Source organism: Lagopus muta, chromosome 2 (genome assembly GCF_023343835.1).
Source record: "Lagopus muta isolate bLagMut1 chromosome 2, bLagMut1 primary, whole genome shotgun sequence".
NCBI lineage: Eukaryota > Metazoa > Chordata > Aves > Galliformes > Phasianidae > Lagopus > Lagopus muta.
The window spans coordinates 44,543,402-44,563,182 of NC_064434.1; the positions used below are offsets into that span (position 1 = coordinate 44,543,402).

Sequence of the window (19,781 nt, forward strand, 5' to 3'; positions counted from 1 at the left end):
TTTTTTTTTTTTTCCTTCATATGATGCACACAGTCATTCAATTTTGTATAATGGACTAAGAAAGCAATCATTCATAGGAAGCAATATTTAAGTCAAAGTAGTTTTGGGGAGTGTTCTGTTTTGCTTACTGTCCACATTCCCAGTGTGATGGGGGAGAGAACTGGGAAAAAAAATAAAAAGTAGAACTCAGAGGATGAGATAAAATTATTTACTAAGTGAAAATGAAAAGCATAATAGTTATGTCTGTATATATATGAATGTATGTAAGAAGTGATGCATGAGCTCACTACCCACCAAGCAGTGCCCAGCTAGTCCCTCAAACTGCGGAAGAGAGCAATGAACTTCCATCCCCTTTAAAACTCCTTCTGCATGTGCTATGGAATATCTCTTTGGCAAGTTTAAGTTAGCTGTCCTTATTCTCTTTGCTCCCAGCTCCTTGGGACCTTCGCTGTAAATGGCCTTGGCTCTGTATAACACTGCTTAGCGGCAGCTATATAAACATTGCTGTGTTATCAACAGTATTTTTCTCCTACAACAGAGCCATAATATCATACCAGATACTCTGAAGAATATAATTCCACCCAGCTGAAACAAAACCAGGGAGAAACATGAAATTAATTCTGGTGCTGTCTGTGATAAAGAGATTCCAGGGCTCTAATCAAAACTAGTAGTGGAAGCCAGTTAAATTTTTAGTTCCTTGTTCTCAATTTTGACTTCTATAGAAAGGTTTAAAAATGTTTAACTGTTAAAAAAAGACATTTGAAAAGGTATAAACTGACTTTTATTTATGGGTAGTAGTTTGACTTAGTTTTTAATGGTATGTAGATCTTATTCAATAAAACAATGAATAGTTCTTTGAAATAGTTTAATTCCAATAGGTGACTTGTCTGTTGTGACAACTTGTATTTTTTTGTCAATTCTGTATAGAAATGTTCTGATTTAAAATGCTCAAAGGGATATGTTGTAAAGCAAGCATTAGAGAATTACAGCATGGCTGAGGTGTGAAGGGTCCATCTGGTCCAACCTCTGCTCAAGCAGTGACATCCACAGCAGGGTGCCCAGGCTCACATCCAGGTGGCCTTTGAAGATCTCTAAGGAGGAGACCCCACAGCCTCTCCAGGCAGCCTGGGCCAGTGCCCTGTCACCAGCACAGAAGTTCTTCCTGGTGTTCAGACAGAAGCTCCTATGCTCTAGCTAGTGTACATGGCCCTTTGTCCTGACATTGGGCATCACTGAAAAGAGCCCGGTTTCGTCCGCTTCGCATCCTCCCTTCAGCTATTTATAGATGTTGATGAGGTCCCTCTGAGCCTCTTCCAGGCTGAGCAGACCCAGCTCTCTCAGCCTGTCATCGTAGGAGAAGTCCTCCAGTCCTTTCAGCATCCTGCCAGCCCTCCACTGGACTGTCTCTGTTATGTCCAGATCTCTCTTCTAATGGAGGGTCCAGAACTGGACACAGTGCTCCAGGTGCAGCCCCTCTGGAGGGAAAGGATCACTTCTCTTGGCCTCCTGGCAGTACTTTGCCTAATGCAGTCAAGAATGCTAGTAGGTATTAGATACAGCTGTTCTTGTTTCTAGAGAATTGAAGAACAAGACCGTACAAGTAGAAGTGTTGGTTATTATTTTTCCCCCGTATCAGATTGGCAGAAATTCTGGTTGCAAAATTTAGCTCCAGTGTATGAAACAATTTGATGGAGGCTGTTTTTAATGTAATGTTTGTGACAGAATTAAGAAGTTGAAATCGCTGATGTGGTAAACGTGGTGATATAGTTGTCAGTAAACATGCTGCTTGAGATTTAAAGAATGGGAGTGTTCTCACAGCTAAAACATCATTTCTATAACTCTACATGAACTCACTCAAGAATTTAGGTCAGCTGTTAGAACCAAGCATATACTTTTCCCCATGACTCAATTTCAAAAGGTATTTTTTTTAAACTGGACTCTTGAAAGAGGAATTTATGTTTATGAAAGTATGATTAAGTGAAGTATTTGCTGATGAGCAATGATGTGTAGAATTGTGGAATTATCTGGGTTGGAAAACACCTTCAAGATCATAAAGTCCAACCATCAGCCTGACCTGCTGACTGTTGCTGTATTCCTGGAGAACTCCCTGAAACCTCAGAAAGTCTCTGTGGATCTGTATTTTGAAAACCTGAATGTGAGTACTGGAAAATGCCCCTGTGAGGGAACAGCATGAATTCTGCCTTTCAACACAAAAGCTTTAAATCCATTAGATATTTATGGATTGCTTTTTAAGCCTATTTTGTACGCTTTTGATAAAAATGTATTTTATAGACTTCCAAGTGCACCAGATAAGTTGAAGGCTAAGAAAAAAGTAACTTTTGGTTAGTCCATCTACAGAATCACCGCTTACTTTACTCAGCTTTAGGAAATGAAAATTACAATTGTCACATTGTTTACTGTGTATTTTTAAATTTTATGCAATAGTGGAAAAAGGATTTGCCATTTGAACAACCAACAACTTAATATGATAAAACTTTTTGCTATTGAGAGTGGCCAGCAAAATCCAGCCTGCTAGGCAGCTAGTTGCAAGTGCCTTAGGAAGACAAATCTACATGTGGTGCTCTGGGAAAGATTCAGAGGTGAAGTTGTGAATTGTTCTCCTAAAAGTAGCAACAGGGTCTCCTTTTTTCCTGACCATGCCTAGCCATCTTCTCTACCTGTGTGCTTCCTATCAGAATTTCAGCTTCATTTCTGTGAACCTCAAAACACCAACTGGAACTTCTTGAGCCAGTTTCTGCGTCTGGTAGTTCTCCCAGGCTTCCATTAAAACAGCTTGTCTGGGATGCCTGGCCTGTTTCTTCCCTCCTCCTACTTCAGTGCCCTCAAGCCCTGGTTTCCATATGTGTCAAGTCTCATTTTTCCTTCCCTGAGCAGCACTTCTGTCAGTGTGATGGGAGCCCTTGACCACATGGCAAAGCAGGCACGGTCCCTGCCAATTGTGCCACCAGCTGAGCCATGGGACCTGGATTTAGCAGACTTGGTTTGCTGTAGGCACTTCTTGGCTGCTGTCTACTGCCTTGGCACTACAGAGAGCCTGATGTTCCCAGACAAGTTTTTTGATTGCTGCTGAGGCCAAACCTGATGTCTGCTTTTTCTGTGTTTCTGAAGCACACTGGGATGGAGGATGCAAGTTGTGAGGCTTGTAGTGAAAAACAAATGCACGTTTATTTCAGGTTTTGGAATAAGAGAATAGACAGGTTTTCATAATTTTAATTAGCTTCTCTGTATTTGCTTGGTAGAGTAAATGTCTGTTAAAACCAGGGAAAAGAACTTGCCCAAGAGCTAGGCTCTAACTGAAACTGAGCAAATGAGCAAGTTCTATACTGTGCTAGCTGGTATGGATTTACCAGTACCTGACTGACAGCCATCTGCTGAATTTTGAAACAGGTAGCATGTTGGCTTTTGGCCTTTTCAGGAGAGGAAAAAAATGAGAGCTTTTAAAAATTCAGCTTATTTGTGCCAGATTCTGTTAGTGGATGTCCTATTCCATATAATTAAAGGAATTGGGCTAGGAGAATTCTTATAGTTGTTGGTTAGGATTGTTGATTAGGAAGTTGATAGTTCATGGGATTACTAAACCATGATGCTTCTCAGTTTTAAATTCATTCTTCACAGTTATTCAGCAGTTATTCAGTGCAATTCTAGTTTAGCCCATTCCGTTTTAAATTGTGTCCACAATAGAAATCTCTCAGATTAATGTAAAAGCTTCTTTCCAAGTTATTTTAATGCAAACTATCTCGTTCGAGGAAATGATTCTGTACATCTGAGTATTAAGTATAACTGAAAGAAAACATACCTAGTTGCTCTGCCACTCCTTGTACCATGCTTGTTCTCCTAAGAAATAAAAGAGTTTTGTTCTTCAGGAATCCTAGGCTAATATAATGTATTTCAGTGCTGTTCTCTCAGTTTTTTTGAAAATATCTCCTTGTCATACACTGTTGATACTGAGGAGCTTGTTGGGTTGACTCTTTTTAAAGTTCGATATAATATGGTAGGTAGTTTAAAAGGAATGCTCTTGCTTTTTGTACATTGTTCAGCAGAGTGGAAAGAAATGCTACTTAATGGGTGCTGTTGTATAATCTCTTATAAGGTAGGTTCAATTCAGTGTGAATTTACTTATGTATCAGTTGTGACACGTTTGCAAAAAATGTGGCTGAATACTGTGTTGTGTTTTGACAGCAATAAGTCAGCCAGTGTGAGGAACACTGATAGCACTGAGAATACCATCTTAACTCTTTCTGCGCAATGTTTCAGTCCCGCAGTAATTTGTCTTGAGATGCCCACAGTATCCCCATCACCTCCATTTCAAAACAAAACGTAGTTCTGTGTAGCAGTTACTTTTATTGAGTGCCTCTTGTTGGTAGTGATAGGTCGTCTTTTCTTAAAGCCTTCAGCCCTGAGTTTCAAATGTAGAATGAAAAAATAAATTGAATAATTAAATAATTCAAGAAAGTAGTGCAAGTATTTATTATTTGTTGTACAACAACAACAACAAAGATAAAGCAACAAAGTAAAAAAAGGATTGTAGGCAACAATCAAAATGCATATTGATTGAATTACCTTTTGAAGTCCCAAACCTTTTATTAATAAAGGAAATGTGTGCTCCTAAAGAATGGCCAAGTCTGTTTGAAAATTAGGCTGATGGGTTAAATATGATTATATGCTTGGATGCAGAACTGCATTCTGAATGTGAATGCTACGGTAACACTGTCTGTACTCTTAATATTTCAGAATAGCTCAGGAAACAGAGCTCTCAGTATTTCTCACCCTGCTTTGTTTCCTGTTTCTTAATTCAAGGTTGTAAATCTGACTTTATATTTTGATGCTTATCCACATTTGTATTCCGTGGTGGGTACATACTTGCATATGTAAAGAGTTCTGGTTAGCAGCAGCTATGTGGAATGCATGTATCTGTGTGCTTTATGTTTAAGAACTAAAATATGTGTACCTGGCTGTTTTTTCCAACATATTCCCTAGGAGAATCTGTTTTGAGAGGCAGATTTAAATACTGGATTGATTCCCTTCAGTAGATAGGTACTGCAGATTTTTTTTCTTTTATGAATTTGTACATACCAGGAATTGGTTCAGCTAACCTTCAAAGAACATGCAAACGAGAGTGCAGACCTGGTTCCTAGAACATAGGTAGGTATTGCTTCAGTTTCTAGAAACTGCCACTGACAAACAAAGCAGCAATTTGGATTCTGCTCTCAGATTTTTATCAACTGTATTGGAAAAGAAAACTCACCACAAAATAAAAACGTGAGGCTTCAAAGCAGCTGGCCAGCTGAAAGGTGTTCTGAAAAAAAGAAACTGCAGCCGCAGCACTGTTGTTAGGTACAGACTTGTGTTCTGCCAGTACCCCATGTTACTGGAAGATGACGTTCACTTTCTCTGCTGATAAACTGCTTTTCAGATTTGTGGGGAAACCATGCAACAATGGAGTGAAGGGGTAGTGTCTAAATAGGCCTGGCAGCCACTAGTGGACACTTTGTATGGCTGTAATCACTGTAAAAACAGAGACCCTGTTTTCCATCATGAAATAAATACATACTGTAGTGCATATTTCTCCTGTTACTATACTTTTTTTTAATATGAAAACAAGGAATACTGCATTTCAAACGAAAACAACAGAGGAGACTCGATGCATACGCTGCACAAAGAAAGTCAATTCAGCCTTTTCTTTTTATAGACCTCAGGAATGGCTGGGAAAAAGTTCCTGTGACCATAGACATTCTTGAAAGGCCAGTCATCTGCTGCTCTGCTCAGTTCAAAACAGCTGTGACAGATTGTGACTTGCCATGTTGCCTTATGGAGACTGCTTGGCCCATTTTGAGGGCTTCAGTGAGCATTACCCAGCCAGGATGCGTAGTCACTTTGGCCTCTCTTTCATCTGGATGTCACTTATTTTCAGGGCATTACTTCCCTGTGGTCTTTCAGCTGTCCTTCCAATGACACCATTTACAGTAGGAAGTTTCCTGGGAAATAAGAAATCGTTCCCTTCTCAGAAAGTTTGGGGAGACCTTTTCATTTCCAGCCTGTAGCGAAGAGATTGGTTCTTCTGTCTTTACTTTCAGGATTCCACGTTTCCATTACACTTCCACATGTTCCTTAGAATGTAGTCAGTACATTGGCAGAACAGGATCCTTGTCATGTATTGATGGCTTCAAGGATTATAACCCAGGTCTTTGAGGTACCTGGCTAATTTGGGATCTTCTTAACAAAAAATAATTAGTGATGAAGTATTTAGAGGCCTGATTGAGGAGCTTGGTGGGATTTTTAAACCCTTGATATTCGCACGTTTTCCCTTGATGCAGTGAAGACTAATAGCGGGCACTTCGGTTTCCACATTTGCAAGTATATAGTTATCTCACTGAGTTCTAGGTTGTGTTCAGGCTTGCAGATCAAAACGCAACATCAAAAATGTACCTTTTGCCACATGCCTGTTTTGCCACATGCCAGGCTATACTTCCAGTGCAGTGAATTGCTGAGAGTTGGCCTGTTCAACAGACAGGTATTTTTTTCTGGATTTGTTTCAGTTTTCTCGAAGTTCAGGAAGACCTTGGAAAGCCTCTGTGAAGGAACTCCTCCTGACATGCAGGGCAATGGTGCTAGTGAGCAGTTCACTGGGAGAAGAAACTCACTGGCAGTATCCCCAAAACATAAACTGCCTTTATCTTTCAAGAATCTGTTCTCTTAGACAATCTCTGGGCCTACTGCAATCATATTTTCTATGATCACTATAGTCAGAGAGAAAGGTCACAGTACTTCCGCAGTGTATGGAAGCTTTAAAGCTATGGATATAACAGAAAACATTAAAAATAATAATAATAATTTAGGCAATCTGTTTTTCAGAGGAAGCTAATATGAGCTCAAAATTTACACCATAGTGATGAAGACCAGGTATTTTATTCTGGAGAGGTGCATGGAAATAGTTGAAATCTCTGTGAAGTACTTGTTTATGCATATAAACAAACTTATTCACCTTCTAGGCTTCATCACAAATTCACATGGCTCCAATAGGCTCAGTTATCTTCTCTTTGTGGCCTAGTCTGCCTCCAGATTATCTCTGTTTGTTACGTTGAAGTTACTGGATCTAATTGCTATAGACATGTATAATGTCCTTGTACAAAGATAGTGATGTCTGGTCTGTATGTACTAAGTTTTGCTGGAACATCCACTTTGTTCTTGTTCTTCTGCAATAAGCTGTTGTTTTTTTTTTTTTTTTTTCACCTCAAAAACACAACATAACCAACAGGAGGACTTGCTGATGTGGTTCAGAGATGATGCAGGCTTTTGTTGCAAAGCAGATTTGGTTTCTCTTCATTCTTCCTCACTGTAGGATACTTGAGTTTCAGTGAGTCAACTATTTTTTGCTGGGACTGCCTTCTCAAATTAATCGGCATGATACCTTCAGCTCTGCTCTTCACCAGACAGCTATTTTGGCTTGCTGTTTCTCAGCTCTGTAGCAGTGCTGTGCTTTGCTCTGCCGTGAAGGGATCTGTTGTGCAAATTCAATGTAGTGCTCACATGTGGACTACACTTGTCAGTAAAAGACATCTTGTGCAATCAACTCAGAAACGAAAAGCCAAGCTCTTGTGAGATCCTCTGTACTTAGTTCTCCTAAAAACTTGTTCAGAATTCTTGCTACGTACTTCAAAAACTGTTTTTGCTTCTATGCATTCTGTTTGTGAAAGGCCTTGTTTATTCAGGAATAAACAGTCTTTCTATTCTGCCCGTTTGAAAAGATAGCCATTTTCCACATGTAAGTGGCACCTTCCCCAGGCAGAACTTTAAAAAGTCATTAAAAAGAATGATAATGGAATAATACCAAGGGTATGGTGAACACCCAGAATACTCCCAACCAGAGCTCAGCTGCTGCATCTGCACAAACTGGAGGAGAGTTGGGTTGAACCTCGCTATAGTAGTTGGAGGACTGTCCACAGGACCCAAGCCATTGTTCTTAATACTGCTTTCAGATATTTTTGCAGTTCCTCAAGGACACCCTACTGGTACTGTGTTCCCTAAATACTGTCAGAAGTGCCATCTCTAGATGAGACTCTTATGTAAAACAAGTTTCACTTACTGTTCTTGCTAGAGAGATCATCTCTGCATTATGGTGGCAGTTCTGTAGTGTTCTCTGCAGTGGAAAGTGAATCTGCTCAAGGAGTCGTGGTAGATAGTTGTCAGATGCCTTGCAATAACTGAAGCTCTTCAGGTGGTGCATTTTGTGTGCACAGTCCTAATCCAGCACCTCTCCTTAAAGTCGTGTGTCTCTGGATTTCATAATGGAGACAAATAGAAACGCAGCTGTCCTTACGTTTGAGTGCAAAGAATGGTGAAAAGGATGACATATACTGAATGGACTGTAGTAACCAAACACCTGCCAACTTAAAGCATTTAAAATACATGCACATCCACAGTAAAGTACATACACATAGCACATCCTGAAGAAATTCAGTTCTTGTAAGGTAAGTGTTGTCTTCGTTTTGTGAACCACTTGTACTAAGTCATACATTTACTGCTTAAATTTAAAAAAAAAAAGTATAAAAAGTGTTTAATTTCTGATCAGCATGTCTGGATTTTTTACTATTAAACTGGGGGAAACAAAAATCACCCTCCATCACCATGTTCACTTACTTTCCTTGGCTGCTGTTGAAGAAGCCCACTCATTTCTATGGTTCTGTGATTTCTTCAGATCTCCATCACTCATTTGCCTGAAGACTACTACATTTTTCATTTCACAGAGGTTACTGTTCAACTGTTTTGTAAAGATAGGATAGTAACTATTAAATGATGTTCAGTAGCAACAGATAGTTGTGTCATACAGATTTTTCTCTATACTGTAGGTAAGCTGAGAAAGTTAGAATTATACCTGTTGATTTTAGTGCTACTACATTTCTCATCCACTTTGTCTACCATTTTTCTGTCTCCCCAGAAAGAGTAGCAAGGCTCTGGTTTTGTAAAGTCCTATGTAATTAAGCAGGTTATTTCTGAGACCCTAAATCTTCAGTGGCTCCCCATGCTTTACTTGCTTTTCTAATCTTTGCATTTATTTCCCTTCAGATCTCAACATCTGCTGCAGTTTCACTGCCCAGGTTAGTGAATTTTTCCCCCTTTATCCACTTCTGTAATTATCCTGTGCACCCATTTCTTTCCCAATATTCCTCAGTGTTGATCTGGCAGTACTAATTCTTGACTATTATATCCACTTTCGATTTTTTGGGGGGGTGGCTGGTGGGAATGAGAAAGAAAAAAAAATGATCTATTTGTTATGAAAAGATATTTAAGCTGTTTTCCAAGTGCACAATGGAGGAAGATAAAAATCATAAGTTACAAAAAGAGTAGAAACTGAAAAGAATAAGTCAAGTATGTGTATTTTGTTTTTCACTAGAAGTATATGAAAATTCACTGCAAAAAATACATCAGGTAGCAGGTGTGTTCAGGTATACACAGTAAGATGTTGAAGGAGAGGAACAAAGCAGACTTCCCTGTGTTTATGCATTACAAACAGATTGTAAGGTCTGAGTTCCATTCTAATTCCTATTGTATCAGTCTCTATCAGCATGCTACTTGGTATATCTTTTGGATAACCCAAACAGTTGTATCAGACAATGATACAGTTCAAAGCCCAGAAAATAAAATTGCAAACTTAAAAAAATATATTTTTATTGGTAAACTCAGTCTTTTGTCTTTTTGGGGTGCTTGAAGCACCTTGACCTGAATTAAACTCTTCACGCGCCTGTGGCATCACAACTAATTTTGTGCTGTTTTTGTACAGAGTAAAGAAAACGAATGATTAAAGCTTAGTAGAACCTTCTTTCACACATATGCAGACTGGGCTTGGTGTCTAGTTGTGGACAGCTCCAGGAAGTGCTGCCTACAAACCATCTTCAAATCCTCTCTAAATCCAGGCTTGTGAATTTCTTTTCATGTATTGCATTTACCTTTGAGGAAATATTGAAATCTATCCTTTTCCAATTAGTTTTCACAAGTTGTCAAGTTGTGCTCTATTCTCCGGGTTCTTTTTTGCCAATTGAGGTAAAATTTTAAGTCCTGCTCAGTAGAATATTTCCTAGGAAAAAAGAAGGATGACTTCAGATTGCTTTCAGTCTGGAAAGAAAACTGCATAATAAAGAGCTATATCTCTGTAAGAGTAGCAGAAACTATCATTATGATCTCTTTTTATTGTGTTTTAGAGAAAAATACAACTACTTGATTGAATTTTTCATGATCATGATCTGGGCCATGATCTGGAGAAGATTTGCTTTGTTTTCTTTTTCTCCTTGTTTGCCAGTAGAATGAGACAGGCCCATCAGTCAGCCCTGCCAAAGCTGAGGTGATTGTGAGCATGTCCATAAGTAGATCTTAAATCTTGAAGTCTTGAAGATGCCCTCAGAGTTATGTGGTAGCTGAATAAAGGCTTGAGAATGTTTTGATTTCACTCAGCTGAATCCTATGGTGTCAGCAGTCTATTCCTACAAGACTCAACAACAGATCTGTTTTTCTTCTAAGTTTGGAAAGGCTAAACTGGATGTGTAGCCACAGACGTGTATTACAGTTTTACTTAAGTGTGCTAAACAAAATTAGCCCATTCTGTAAGTTTTCAGTTTAGCTTTATAAACAAGTATGAACTTGCAAGTTCAAGTATGAACTGAGTATTAACTTTCTATTATTAAGTATTAGCTTCTTATTATTAAGCATTATTTGCTAGTTGGTTCCCTCCCCGTAGCTGCTTTGGCAATCAGTGATAATTGTGTTTAGAACCACTAGTCAAAGGGTTTTGTTTTTTTTTTTTTAAATAGGCTCAGTGCATACAATGTTAATAACCAGTGATTATTAATGAATTTTCCTGTAGCTGGTTATTTGCAAAGGATCCGTTGTTATGGTATTGCTTGATTCCTTAGCACAAATTAGATAGAACGTTTTGTCACATTAGCAAATGCTACAATGATTTGAAAAGAATTATTGTGTTACAGAGTTTTACCAAGTTGGAGTGTGTTTAAAAACGACCAACAAACAAAAAAACCACCAACAACGAGAACAACAACCCCAAAAAACAGTTTTCAAGTTACAATAAATAGCCAGTAGGAATGTACATGGGGCTGTACACATCCATCAGATCACTGAGTGGTGGACAATAAGAATCGTAGTCCCTACTCTAATTTATAGCTTATCTAATATCAAACTGGAGCTTAACTAGTGTTAAAAATCTCCATAGCCTCTTTTGATCTGTGACAGCTGGCAGTTGTTCTGTATTTGGAAAAACTTTTTTAATGTCTAACTGGAGGTCCTTTGGTGCAGCTTAGGCCCATTGCTTTGCTCTGGCCTTCACACCCATTGTGGGAACCACAGACTATCCAGTTATTTGACTACAGATGGACTTTGTTGAAGGGCATATTTTACCATTTGTATTTATTTTTTTTTTAAGTCTTTCTACAATATAAGCCTTTAAAGCTTGTGCTTACTGCCACATCTGTATTTTGGGTTCTGTCCAGGTAGTCTATGTCTTTAGTAATGAGTAATGTCTACAGATAGGCATAACAATACAGCTGAGGCTTTGCTAGCACTGAGCAGGCTGTGAAAATCACGCTGTACAGCTTGTGAATTGACCCATCTACTATCATTTTTGCAATATGATGGCATTATTGGAATGTGCTGAAGTTTGATCTGCTAGCCTTTCAGTTCCCTTCCTGAAGAACTGCTGACAGATTATTCTCCTCTTGTGTTCATTTATCTGATTTTTTTATTTTTATTTTTTTTACCTTGTGGTGTTTTTTGAGCATCATTTACCTCATAAAAATTTTTATGAACCTGAATTATGTTTAGCTCACATTACCTGATGAGGATGCCCAGGTAATTTTGAATTTCAGTTCTATTTCATTGTACCTGCAGATGCCCTTCATTTGATGTCATTTGCAGATTTGATAATTATCCCTCAACTTCACTATCCATATTGCTAGTGCAAGTGCTTACTAGTGTTAGACTGGGGCACACTCATTCTTTTTCTCAGTCTCTGTGAGCTTTCCCAGATACGTGTGTTCCTTTTCTGCCTTGTGGCTGCTTGAGCCAAGCCAATCCATCAGCAACCTTGTGCCCATTTCTTTTAGCTGTCTCTTGGGGCACCAGTGGGACCCGACCTCTGTTGAGACTGAAAGTGCAGTGGAAGAGCGAGGGAGCAGAAGTTGTGGGTCATCTCTTGCTGTGGTGTAGGGATTGTCCCGTGCTTCAGGCTGCTCTGTCCCCAGCATGTTTTCTTGCACCATTCCCCAGATATCTTTCAGGCCTCCCAGCCGACATGCACCTTTTCAAGACCTGAATACCGGCTTAGTTGCTTTAAAAATGATCACACTGATCTGACTCTATTAAGTGAAAAACTAGTTACTGGTTAACCTTGCCTTTTTTCTCCAGTTTGTCTTACACATCCTGTTGCCTATTTGATCTCTGGGACCATACTAATTCTTCACGTGTTCTTATAACATTTCTGAGATAAATACATATATTAATTATTCTTTTTGGGGGCAAATTTCTTCAGGACTTGCTATTTTGGAAAACAAAACAAAGCTAATTTAACTATACGAGTTTTTCTTAATTTGTCTGAATTCTTAGCCTTTTTCACCTTAAAAAGTCTTCACAGTTAGTCTGTTGACTGTTGTAATCTGAATTTAAATAAAACTGAACATCTGAATCATTGATGTAGAATTATTCTACTTCATCTGCTTTATTTGGTGGAATAATAGAAAAATCCCTGATTATCATGTAATAATCACTGTTAATTCCTGTTATTCTTCTGTTGTTATGTAGAATAAGTTGACCGGAGCTATAAAGAGGAACTATCACTGCTGTAGCAAGTGCATAAACAGGAGTTATCAGCAAGTTGTCCAAGTTGTCACATTCTTGTCATGTGAATTCACTCCATTTCTTTAAAAAAAAAAAAAAAAAAAAAAAAAGCAGTAAAAAAAAATAAAATACAGTAGGTATTAATAGTACTATTTCATGCCTTCTGGCATGTCAGTCACTTATTCAGTTAATGTTCAGAAGTCGATAGTATTTCAGAAATTCACAGAATCACAGAACGGCCTGGGTTGAAAAGGACCACGGTGATCATCCAGTTTCAACCTCCCTGCTATGTGTAGGGTTGCCAACCACCAAACCAGGCTGCCCAGAGCCACATCCAGCCTGGCCTCGAATGCCTCCAGGATGGGGGAATTCTGTCCCTTTGCTCTTCTTTTGGTCATCAGTAAATATCATTTCATCAGTAGAGAATTTCTGTATCAGAAATGTATTTGCCTTAAATGATCTTCCATGTGCCTACTATCATAGAATTTTCTGACAACTGATTTCTCCACATATTTTTGCTCTTTTTTTGTGTGTGTATGTTCTTCTCTTATAGAATAAACAATGATTTATCTAGAGTTATTTCACACTATGTCTTTCAGCACATCCTGAAACTTTCAGCCTTCTGGGGCAGTTGACATCTCATGCACATCTGCATCTTAGATACTTGTAGTCATGTTTCACTACTTGCCATTTCAAGAAATCAGTTTTGCTTTGGTTGTCTATTAGAACTCATGTTCCTCTGAAAACCCTAAGGAATGCAAAGTTTGTGTGCACTGTCCTTTTACCAAAAGAACCCCCAGCTCCTTCAGAAAACTGTGAATTTGGAACAGATATGTTTTGCTGGAATATTATATCCAATTCACATATTGTAACAGCAATCTCTGTGAACGTTTCCTTTCTTTCATTTAAAATCAGTGTAAGAGTAATGCCAGACATCAGGACTTGTAGCATTTTTTTTATATGAGCTTTTGATCGTGTTCAAACTTTTCTAGGTTATATTTTGCTGTTGGCCATCTTTTTCAGTGAGAAAGAGATTATGCTGCATTTAACCTACTAAAGTTTTATTTGATTGGGAATTCCCCAAGTGGAATATACCCAGGAGGAAAGGAATTGATAGAGAAAAAAAAAATTCTTACCCATTTATTATTTCTTTCAAATTTGTGTTCTTTGGTTCTTGTGGCTGGAGAAAAGAACTGGATCAGTACATGGATTTTTCCCCCCCCTGCATCATGGATTCGCTGCCTGCACATAGCTACATGCGTATGCATTGAATAGAAGGTCTTGTCAAAATCTGTGTCTTTACTGGATGGAGAGTTACCTGAGAGAGTGCTTCAATAACCCTTACAGCCACTACCATGTGACTAATCATTATTTTAGTCTTATCCTAAAACGAATGAGGATTTGTACAGTAAGATCTGTGTGTTGCCCTGATACAGAGAACACGACTGTAAGGTAGAATGCTGGTGCCAGGCATGTATTCAATTCTGTTGTATATGTCTACATCTTGATTTGGAAAATGGGATTATACAAAGACAACTTCTTCTAACATAGTGTTAGTCTGGCAAATCATGCAGACTTTTAGCTGACTCAGTTCCATTCTTCTTTCTGTAGCATGGAAAAAAGAATCTCAACTTCCTTTGGAAAAACGCTGTGTACTCTAAAATTGGAATAAATGGGGGTGGGGGGAGAAGCAGACAATTCTTAATTTGATAATTCCTTTGTTTTATTTGCAAACTTACAGACTTTGTAATTTGGAAGTGTGGCAGAACTTGTGTCACAACTCACTGTTCAGAGATCTGCAACGCTAGATTTCCTTCAGAATGCCTTCCTTTGGATCTGCATTGTTTGTACTGGTTAGCTCAGGCAAAATTGCAGGTTTCTTCTACTCTTGAAAAAATTAGATTTGCAATTCACCATGCACACAGCTGTAATGGGAAGAGCTAGGTATGTTACTGAGCCTGGACAGAACCTGTGCTTTGGCCTTGGTGTCTGCTGGGTGCCTGGGTCCCCATTTGACTGCCTCAGAAGTCATGTAACTTTAACGTGTATGGTTCTACAATGGCAAGAGTGTGTTGATGCATGACATGCTGTCTGGGAGGGTCCATAAGCCATTATCCATCATGGGATTTTTGAATAGTTTTGTCAGTTAAAAATGTGGAAATCTTGAATGCTGGAGTCTTTCTGTTTAGGCTGCTTCATTGTAAATAAATGCATGTAAATTATAGTTACAAGATGTGTCTCTAATTCCATAATTAGTTAGCACTTACAATACTGGATAAATTCTGAACCAGTGTCTTTTCAGATATTCAGTTAGTGCTGCTTTACTTATGTTTTTAGCTAGTGACTGTAACACTGGAGACTGAATGTGCTGTTAAGGAGCATGGGGTAGGATCAGAGGATAACTGAGATGGGAGGGACATCCCGGAGATCTCTGGTCCAACTCCTGATCAGAGCAGAGTAAGTCAGCCTTCAGGTCACACTGGCTGGGTCTGGAAAACCTCTCCGGATAGCCTGCTCCACTGCCTGTGTCCTGCCATGGAGGTGTCTTGCTACATCTAGCTGGAAGCACTCTTGGAGCTTGTGGTGCTCTTCAGAGGAGTGAACTTAAATACTAATTTAGATGCATGAAGCTCAAGATAAGTAGCAATTATTTTCCTACTTCACTTGGCTGGATCTAGTATCTTCCCTCACCCCACCCCGCTGACCTGAGAGGGCAGCATTTCACCCTGGGAGCGTTGCTTTGAGAAAGCCGGTTGCTCAGTTGTGGGTACAGGGTTAATAGTTATCTAGACATAGAGCTTTATCTTACCTCTTGAAAAGCCTCTGGGGAGTGGATAAATGAGGTCTGCTAATTAAACAACCTAGAGGCTGCAGAAACATGAAAGTGGAACAGGTGAGAAGAACGGCAGAAAATTCCAAGGTTTCTCTGCCAGCTCAGCCGGCAGGTGCTGACAGAAGCATAAAGGTGGGGATGGGAAACTGCCAGCTTTGCTTCTCCCCTTTCACAGGAAGGATTTAATGCAGCAGCTTGTTTGAATGTCACTCCAGAAGAAAAATTCAGATTTTGTTCCCAAGAACAAGAAAAAAGTTGTCAAAAATAGGAATAGCAAGTGTATTTCCTCTGAAGCTAGATTTTATGCTTAAAAACAAAACAAACACACCTCTTATTTTTCTTGTTTTCTGACAAAATCAATTACATATTAGACAAATTGATATTAGATTTAATAGTTTTCTGTGACATGTAAACAAAAGGCATCTGGTTTTATATTTAAGAAAATCAGCCATAGCTTAGCAAACCATGCTTATGCTGGGGGGAAAAAAGCTCAGCTTGTGTATTAACAAGAGTCTCCTGAGTACTTTATATCAGGGAATAAGGATTCTGTAGTTCAAAACTGTAGAATCATAGAATCACCAAGGTTGGAAAAGACCTCCAAGACCATCCAGTCCAACCATCCACCTACCACCACCATTTCCCCACTAAACCATGTCCCCATTCAACATCCACACATTTTTTGAACACCTCCAGGGACGGTGACTCCACCACCTCCCTGTGTGGGAATAGGTCACAGAATCACAATTATTAATAACAAAAACTGCTCTGACTTTTTACTAGCAAGGTCTGTCAGTCTGTAGAAAAAAACCTGAGGCAAGGTGAGTGCATCATTTCTTAAAAATCAGTTTCTTCAGTCTGCTTCTTCACACCTCTGAGTCTTCACAGTTTCTTTTTCAGCAGTAGTTATGAGCATTGAGGTCACAGGATTACACAAATGATTTCTGCATCTCTTCATGCATACTTTGACATACTTGGTGTTGCCAGCAGCATTTCAAAAAGTGGTTAATGCAAAAGTCTGTGTTCTGGGTAATTTCTGGTTTTTGTGGCTGATTTAACACCCTCCCCCCAAGAAACAAATCATGAAACCCACCCCAAAACAACAACAACAACAAACAATGACATGGAATTCTTGTGCTATAAAACTCATAAAAGCCATTCCTTGCGATTCCAAAAACAGCGTAAAGGAAACCCAAATCCATCCATCTAGTCAGTCTTGTGATTTATTTTTTTCCTTTTACGTGACTCAGAAGGTTGGAATTACTGATACTGTTAATTCATCACATCTGCATTTGATGTTCTACTGGCAGAACTGGAGGTCAGTTGCTGTAGTGCTTTAGGTCAGAGTGGCTTGTGAAACTATTTCTCCAGTCTGTCTGCCTGCCCTACTCTCTGTTGCTGTTAACGTTCGCACTCCTGGAAGGCCCTGCCTGCTTTTGGCATTGCAGAGGGTTCCTGCTCCTCTTTCTCCTGGTCTCTGGATGCTGGGACGAGGGCCCCTCCTGTCTGCACTGTCTGCCTCTGCACTCTGCCCTTTTACTTCTTGCTCCTCCCTTGAACTTTGATGTAAATTTGGTAGGATCCGTGTCTGTCTTAATGCACAGATTAGGACAGTGCTGATACTCGTTATTGATTCAGTGCTTTGGGACCTCAGTATGCCCTAACCAATGAAGATTGTTCATGGATTCAGTATTATGCTTCTTCCTTTGCTAGTGCACGAAATGTGGCTGGGGGAGTGTTTCTGAGATTTTAACTTGTGGTATTAGCCTTGTTGCTTTCTTGAATGAAGGTCCTTACGTGTGAATAAAGTGAAAACACATTCTCAGGTTCTTCTCATTGTGTTGTGCTTGATACTGGTAACCCAGTGCAAAAAACCTTCCTGCCCAAGCAGAATATGCAAGTTGGTTGTGGCCATATTTGAAGTCACAGATTCACAGCTCACCTCTAACTCAAAAATTTAATGGTTTTCTCTTCATTTTAAAACAAGTTAACTTTCTGAACCCTCTTTTCAAACAGATGAAACATGTGGAAGACAGATTTGGTGACAGTGTGCAAGAAGAAGTGCTTCTGCTGTGCCTGGGCGTTACTTCAGGAATTGGCCGATTGATCTTTGGCAGAGTTGCGGATTATATTCCTGGTGCAAAAAAAGTTTATTTACAGGTACGTCTTCACGTGGTTTTGAAGGAATGTATGTACACAAAAAGCATTCTGAAGGCTTTGATTGCAGGTAGGTAAGTAAACAATAAAGTGGCTGAAAATGTTAAGCCTGAGAGATTTCAGCACTCTAGGAAGCAGTCTGGCTGCTGATACTCGTGGGCCCCTGATGCAAAATTTGTGAATCTTTCTCCTGGTCTTTTTTTGATTCTTATACTGAGAAACTGTGGTTACTGAGTGAGGAAACCTTTGGTGATTCTGTAGGTTCTTCCTTCCCAGTTTTATCCGTAACTTCTTGATAGTTACTGATTTCTTCAAGTTCCTCCATTAAGGATTTTCCCGTTCTCCTTTCCTTATGTTTCTTAGGTGCCATCTTGGTGTAGCATTTGTTCAGTGCGTAGCACATGCTGATATGGCCAAAGAGACTATTACAGGTGCTTAGCTGAGAAGCTTTTGCTGTGTGAAGTAGGTTACTCACAGTCACATGGAGGAGGTAAAGCACCACTCCTTCAGTTTCCAGAAATGCAGAAGCTTGAGAACGAAGATGGAAGGAAGATGGATACCCATTCCATCCACGCTTATGAGCACTGTTTTTTGAGAAGGTGGCAGTTTGTGGGTTCCTTTTTTTTTGAGAAAGCTGTAACTTGCGTGTTACCAACTCCTGAGTGTTCTTGTTTTGTTGTTTTTCTAAAAATGAGAAGTAACAAGGGAGACATCTGATGGCTATTCTCTGTACTACATTACTCAGAGCAAAAATAACTGAGAAAGAACCAACTTTCTGAAGTGTCTGTTGCCATAGCCGCATGCATTTAGACTCCCTGATGAAAGAGCCTGGAGCCTAATCTCACTGATTTGGATTGATTCAGTACCTATTGTTACAGTCTTAGGAAATTTCAATATTGAATTGAAAAGTGAAAAGATAGCATTGAGGTGTTACATGATTTACAGTGCACTGATACCTTCCATTATTTTTGTGAAATACATGTCAAACTTGCAGTAAAACTCTGCAAGCTTTTTTATTCTTTTTGCTGGATGGAACTGAAAGACCAGGGATCTGCTTAACACGTGAATTCTGTTGCTTTTAAGTAACATTGCTTTCACCAAATTTTAAGGGAGGAAAAACTTGCAAAGCTCTGTCTCTTCATCTTCAGCTCTCCTGTTTCAAATGAGTGTTTTCTGGAGGGGAAGTGAATATTCACAAGTGGTCAATCTGGGTCACCCAACAGTTCATACAATCATCTTATCTTGTGCAAAACTATTTAAGAACCAATGCAGAGGAAAGTTCTTTCCTCTTAGAACTGTTCTCCCTCAAGTTGAACAACTTACAAGAGCTCTGTCCAGTAAAATCAACCTTCAGCTTTCTCTTTCTGTGCTCCTCAAAGAGCTCTTTTGCTGGATTTTGCTTTGTCAGTGGTATCTTTACTACTAAAATTATGCATTCTACCTCTTCCAGGTAAAGCATAGAGATTCTGGCTTTAGTGCTGTGTGTAATCTTAATATGATAATATGACTAACCTGGTCAACAGCATCTTGTTTGTCTACATATAACTATACAATTTCTTGGTTATAAATACATCTTTTTATTTGTATTTTATGTATCAGAATACAAAGAACTGAGAACTTCTTCACTTCTACCCTTCAATTCTTTTAAGAAGCCCAGTTCTCCAGTAGTTCCTCTATCTGTGCAATATTTTGAATGTTTTCCTTAGTATGCTAAATAAATTACAGTGCCCAAAGGTAATTTCTATACTGTCCTGAAAATTCTCATCTAGTTGTCTTCTCGAAGATTTTTCATAATGAACTCATTTAAGTGATGTCACTTACTGTTCAAAAAGTTGTGATGTCTGGGAGGGACTTTGTTTGTCTTGTCTTGTTCAATGGGTGAGCAATGCACAGTGTGTGTGCCTTGTTTGGAAAGGTGGGGCATTGGGTTTCCATG

General features: G+C 39.1%; 1 protein-coding gene and 1 long non-coding RNA gene across 2 annotated transcripts in view; one reads left to right on the forward strand and one right to left on the reverse strand.

The window, feature by feature from the left end:
- Positions 1-19,781, forward strand: part of SLC16A10 (solute carrier family 16 member 10) — a 67,021-nt gene that overhangs the window by 40,942 nt on the left and 6,298 nt on the right. Inside the window, exon 4 of the mRNA XM_048935538.1 lies at positions 17,705-17,848. Coding sequence (XP_048791495.1) covers positions 17,705-17,848 — 144 coding nt within the window. The remainder of the gene's footprint in view (positions 1-17,704; positions 17,849-19,781) is intronic.
- Positions 1-19,781, reverse strand: part of LOC125688922 (uncharacterized) — a 27,741-nt gene continuing 7,960 nt past the window's right edge. The window contains exons 3-4 of the long non-coding RNA XR_007374965.1: positions 9,966-10,093; positions 1-8,779 (exon numbers count right to left, since the gene is read on the reverse strand). This is a non-coding gene — a long non-coding RNA (uncharacterized LOC125688922). The remainder of the gene's footprint in view (positions 8,780-9,965; positions 10,094-19,781) is intronic.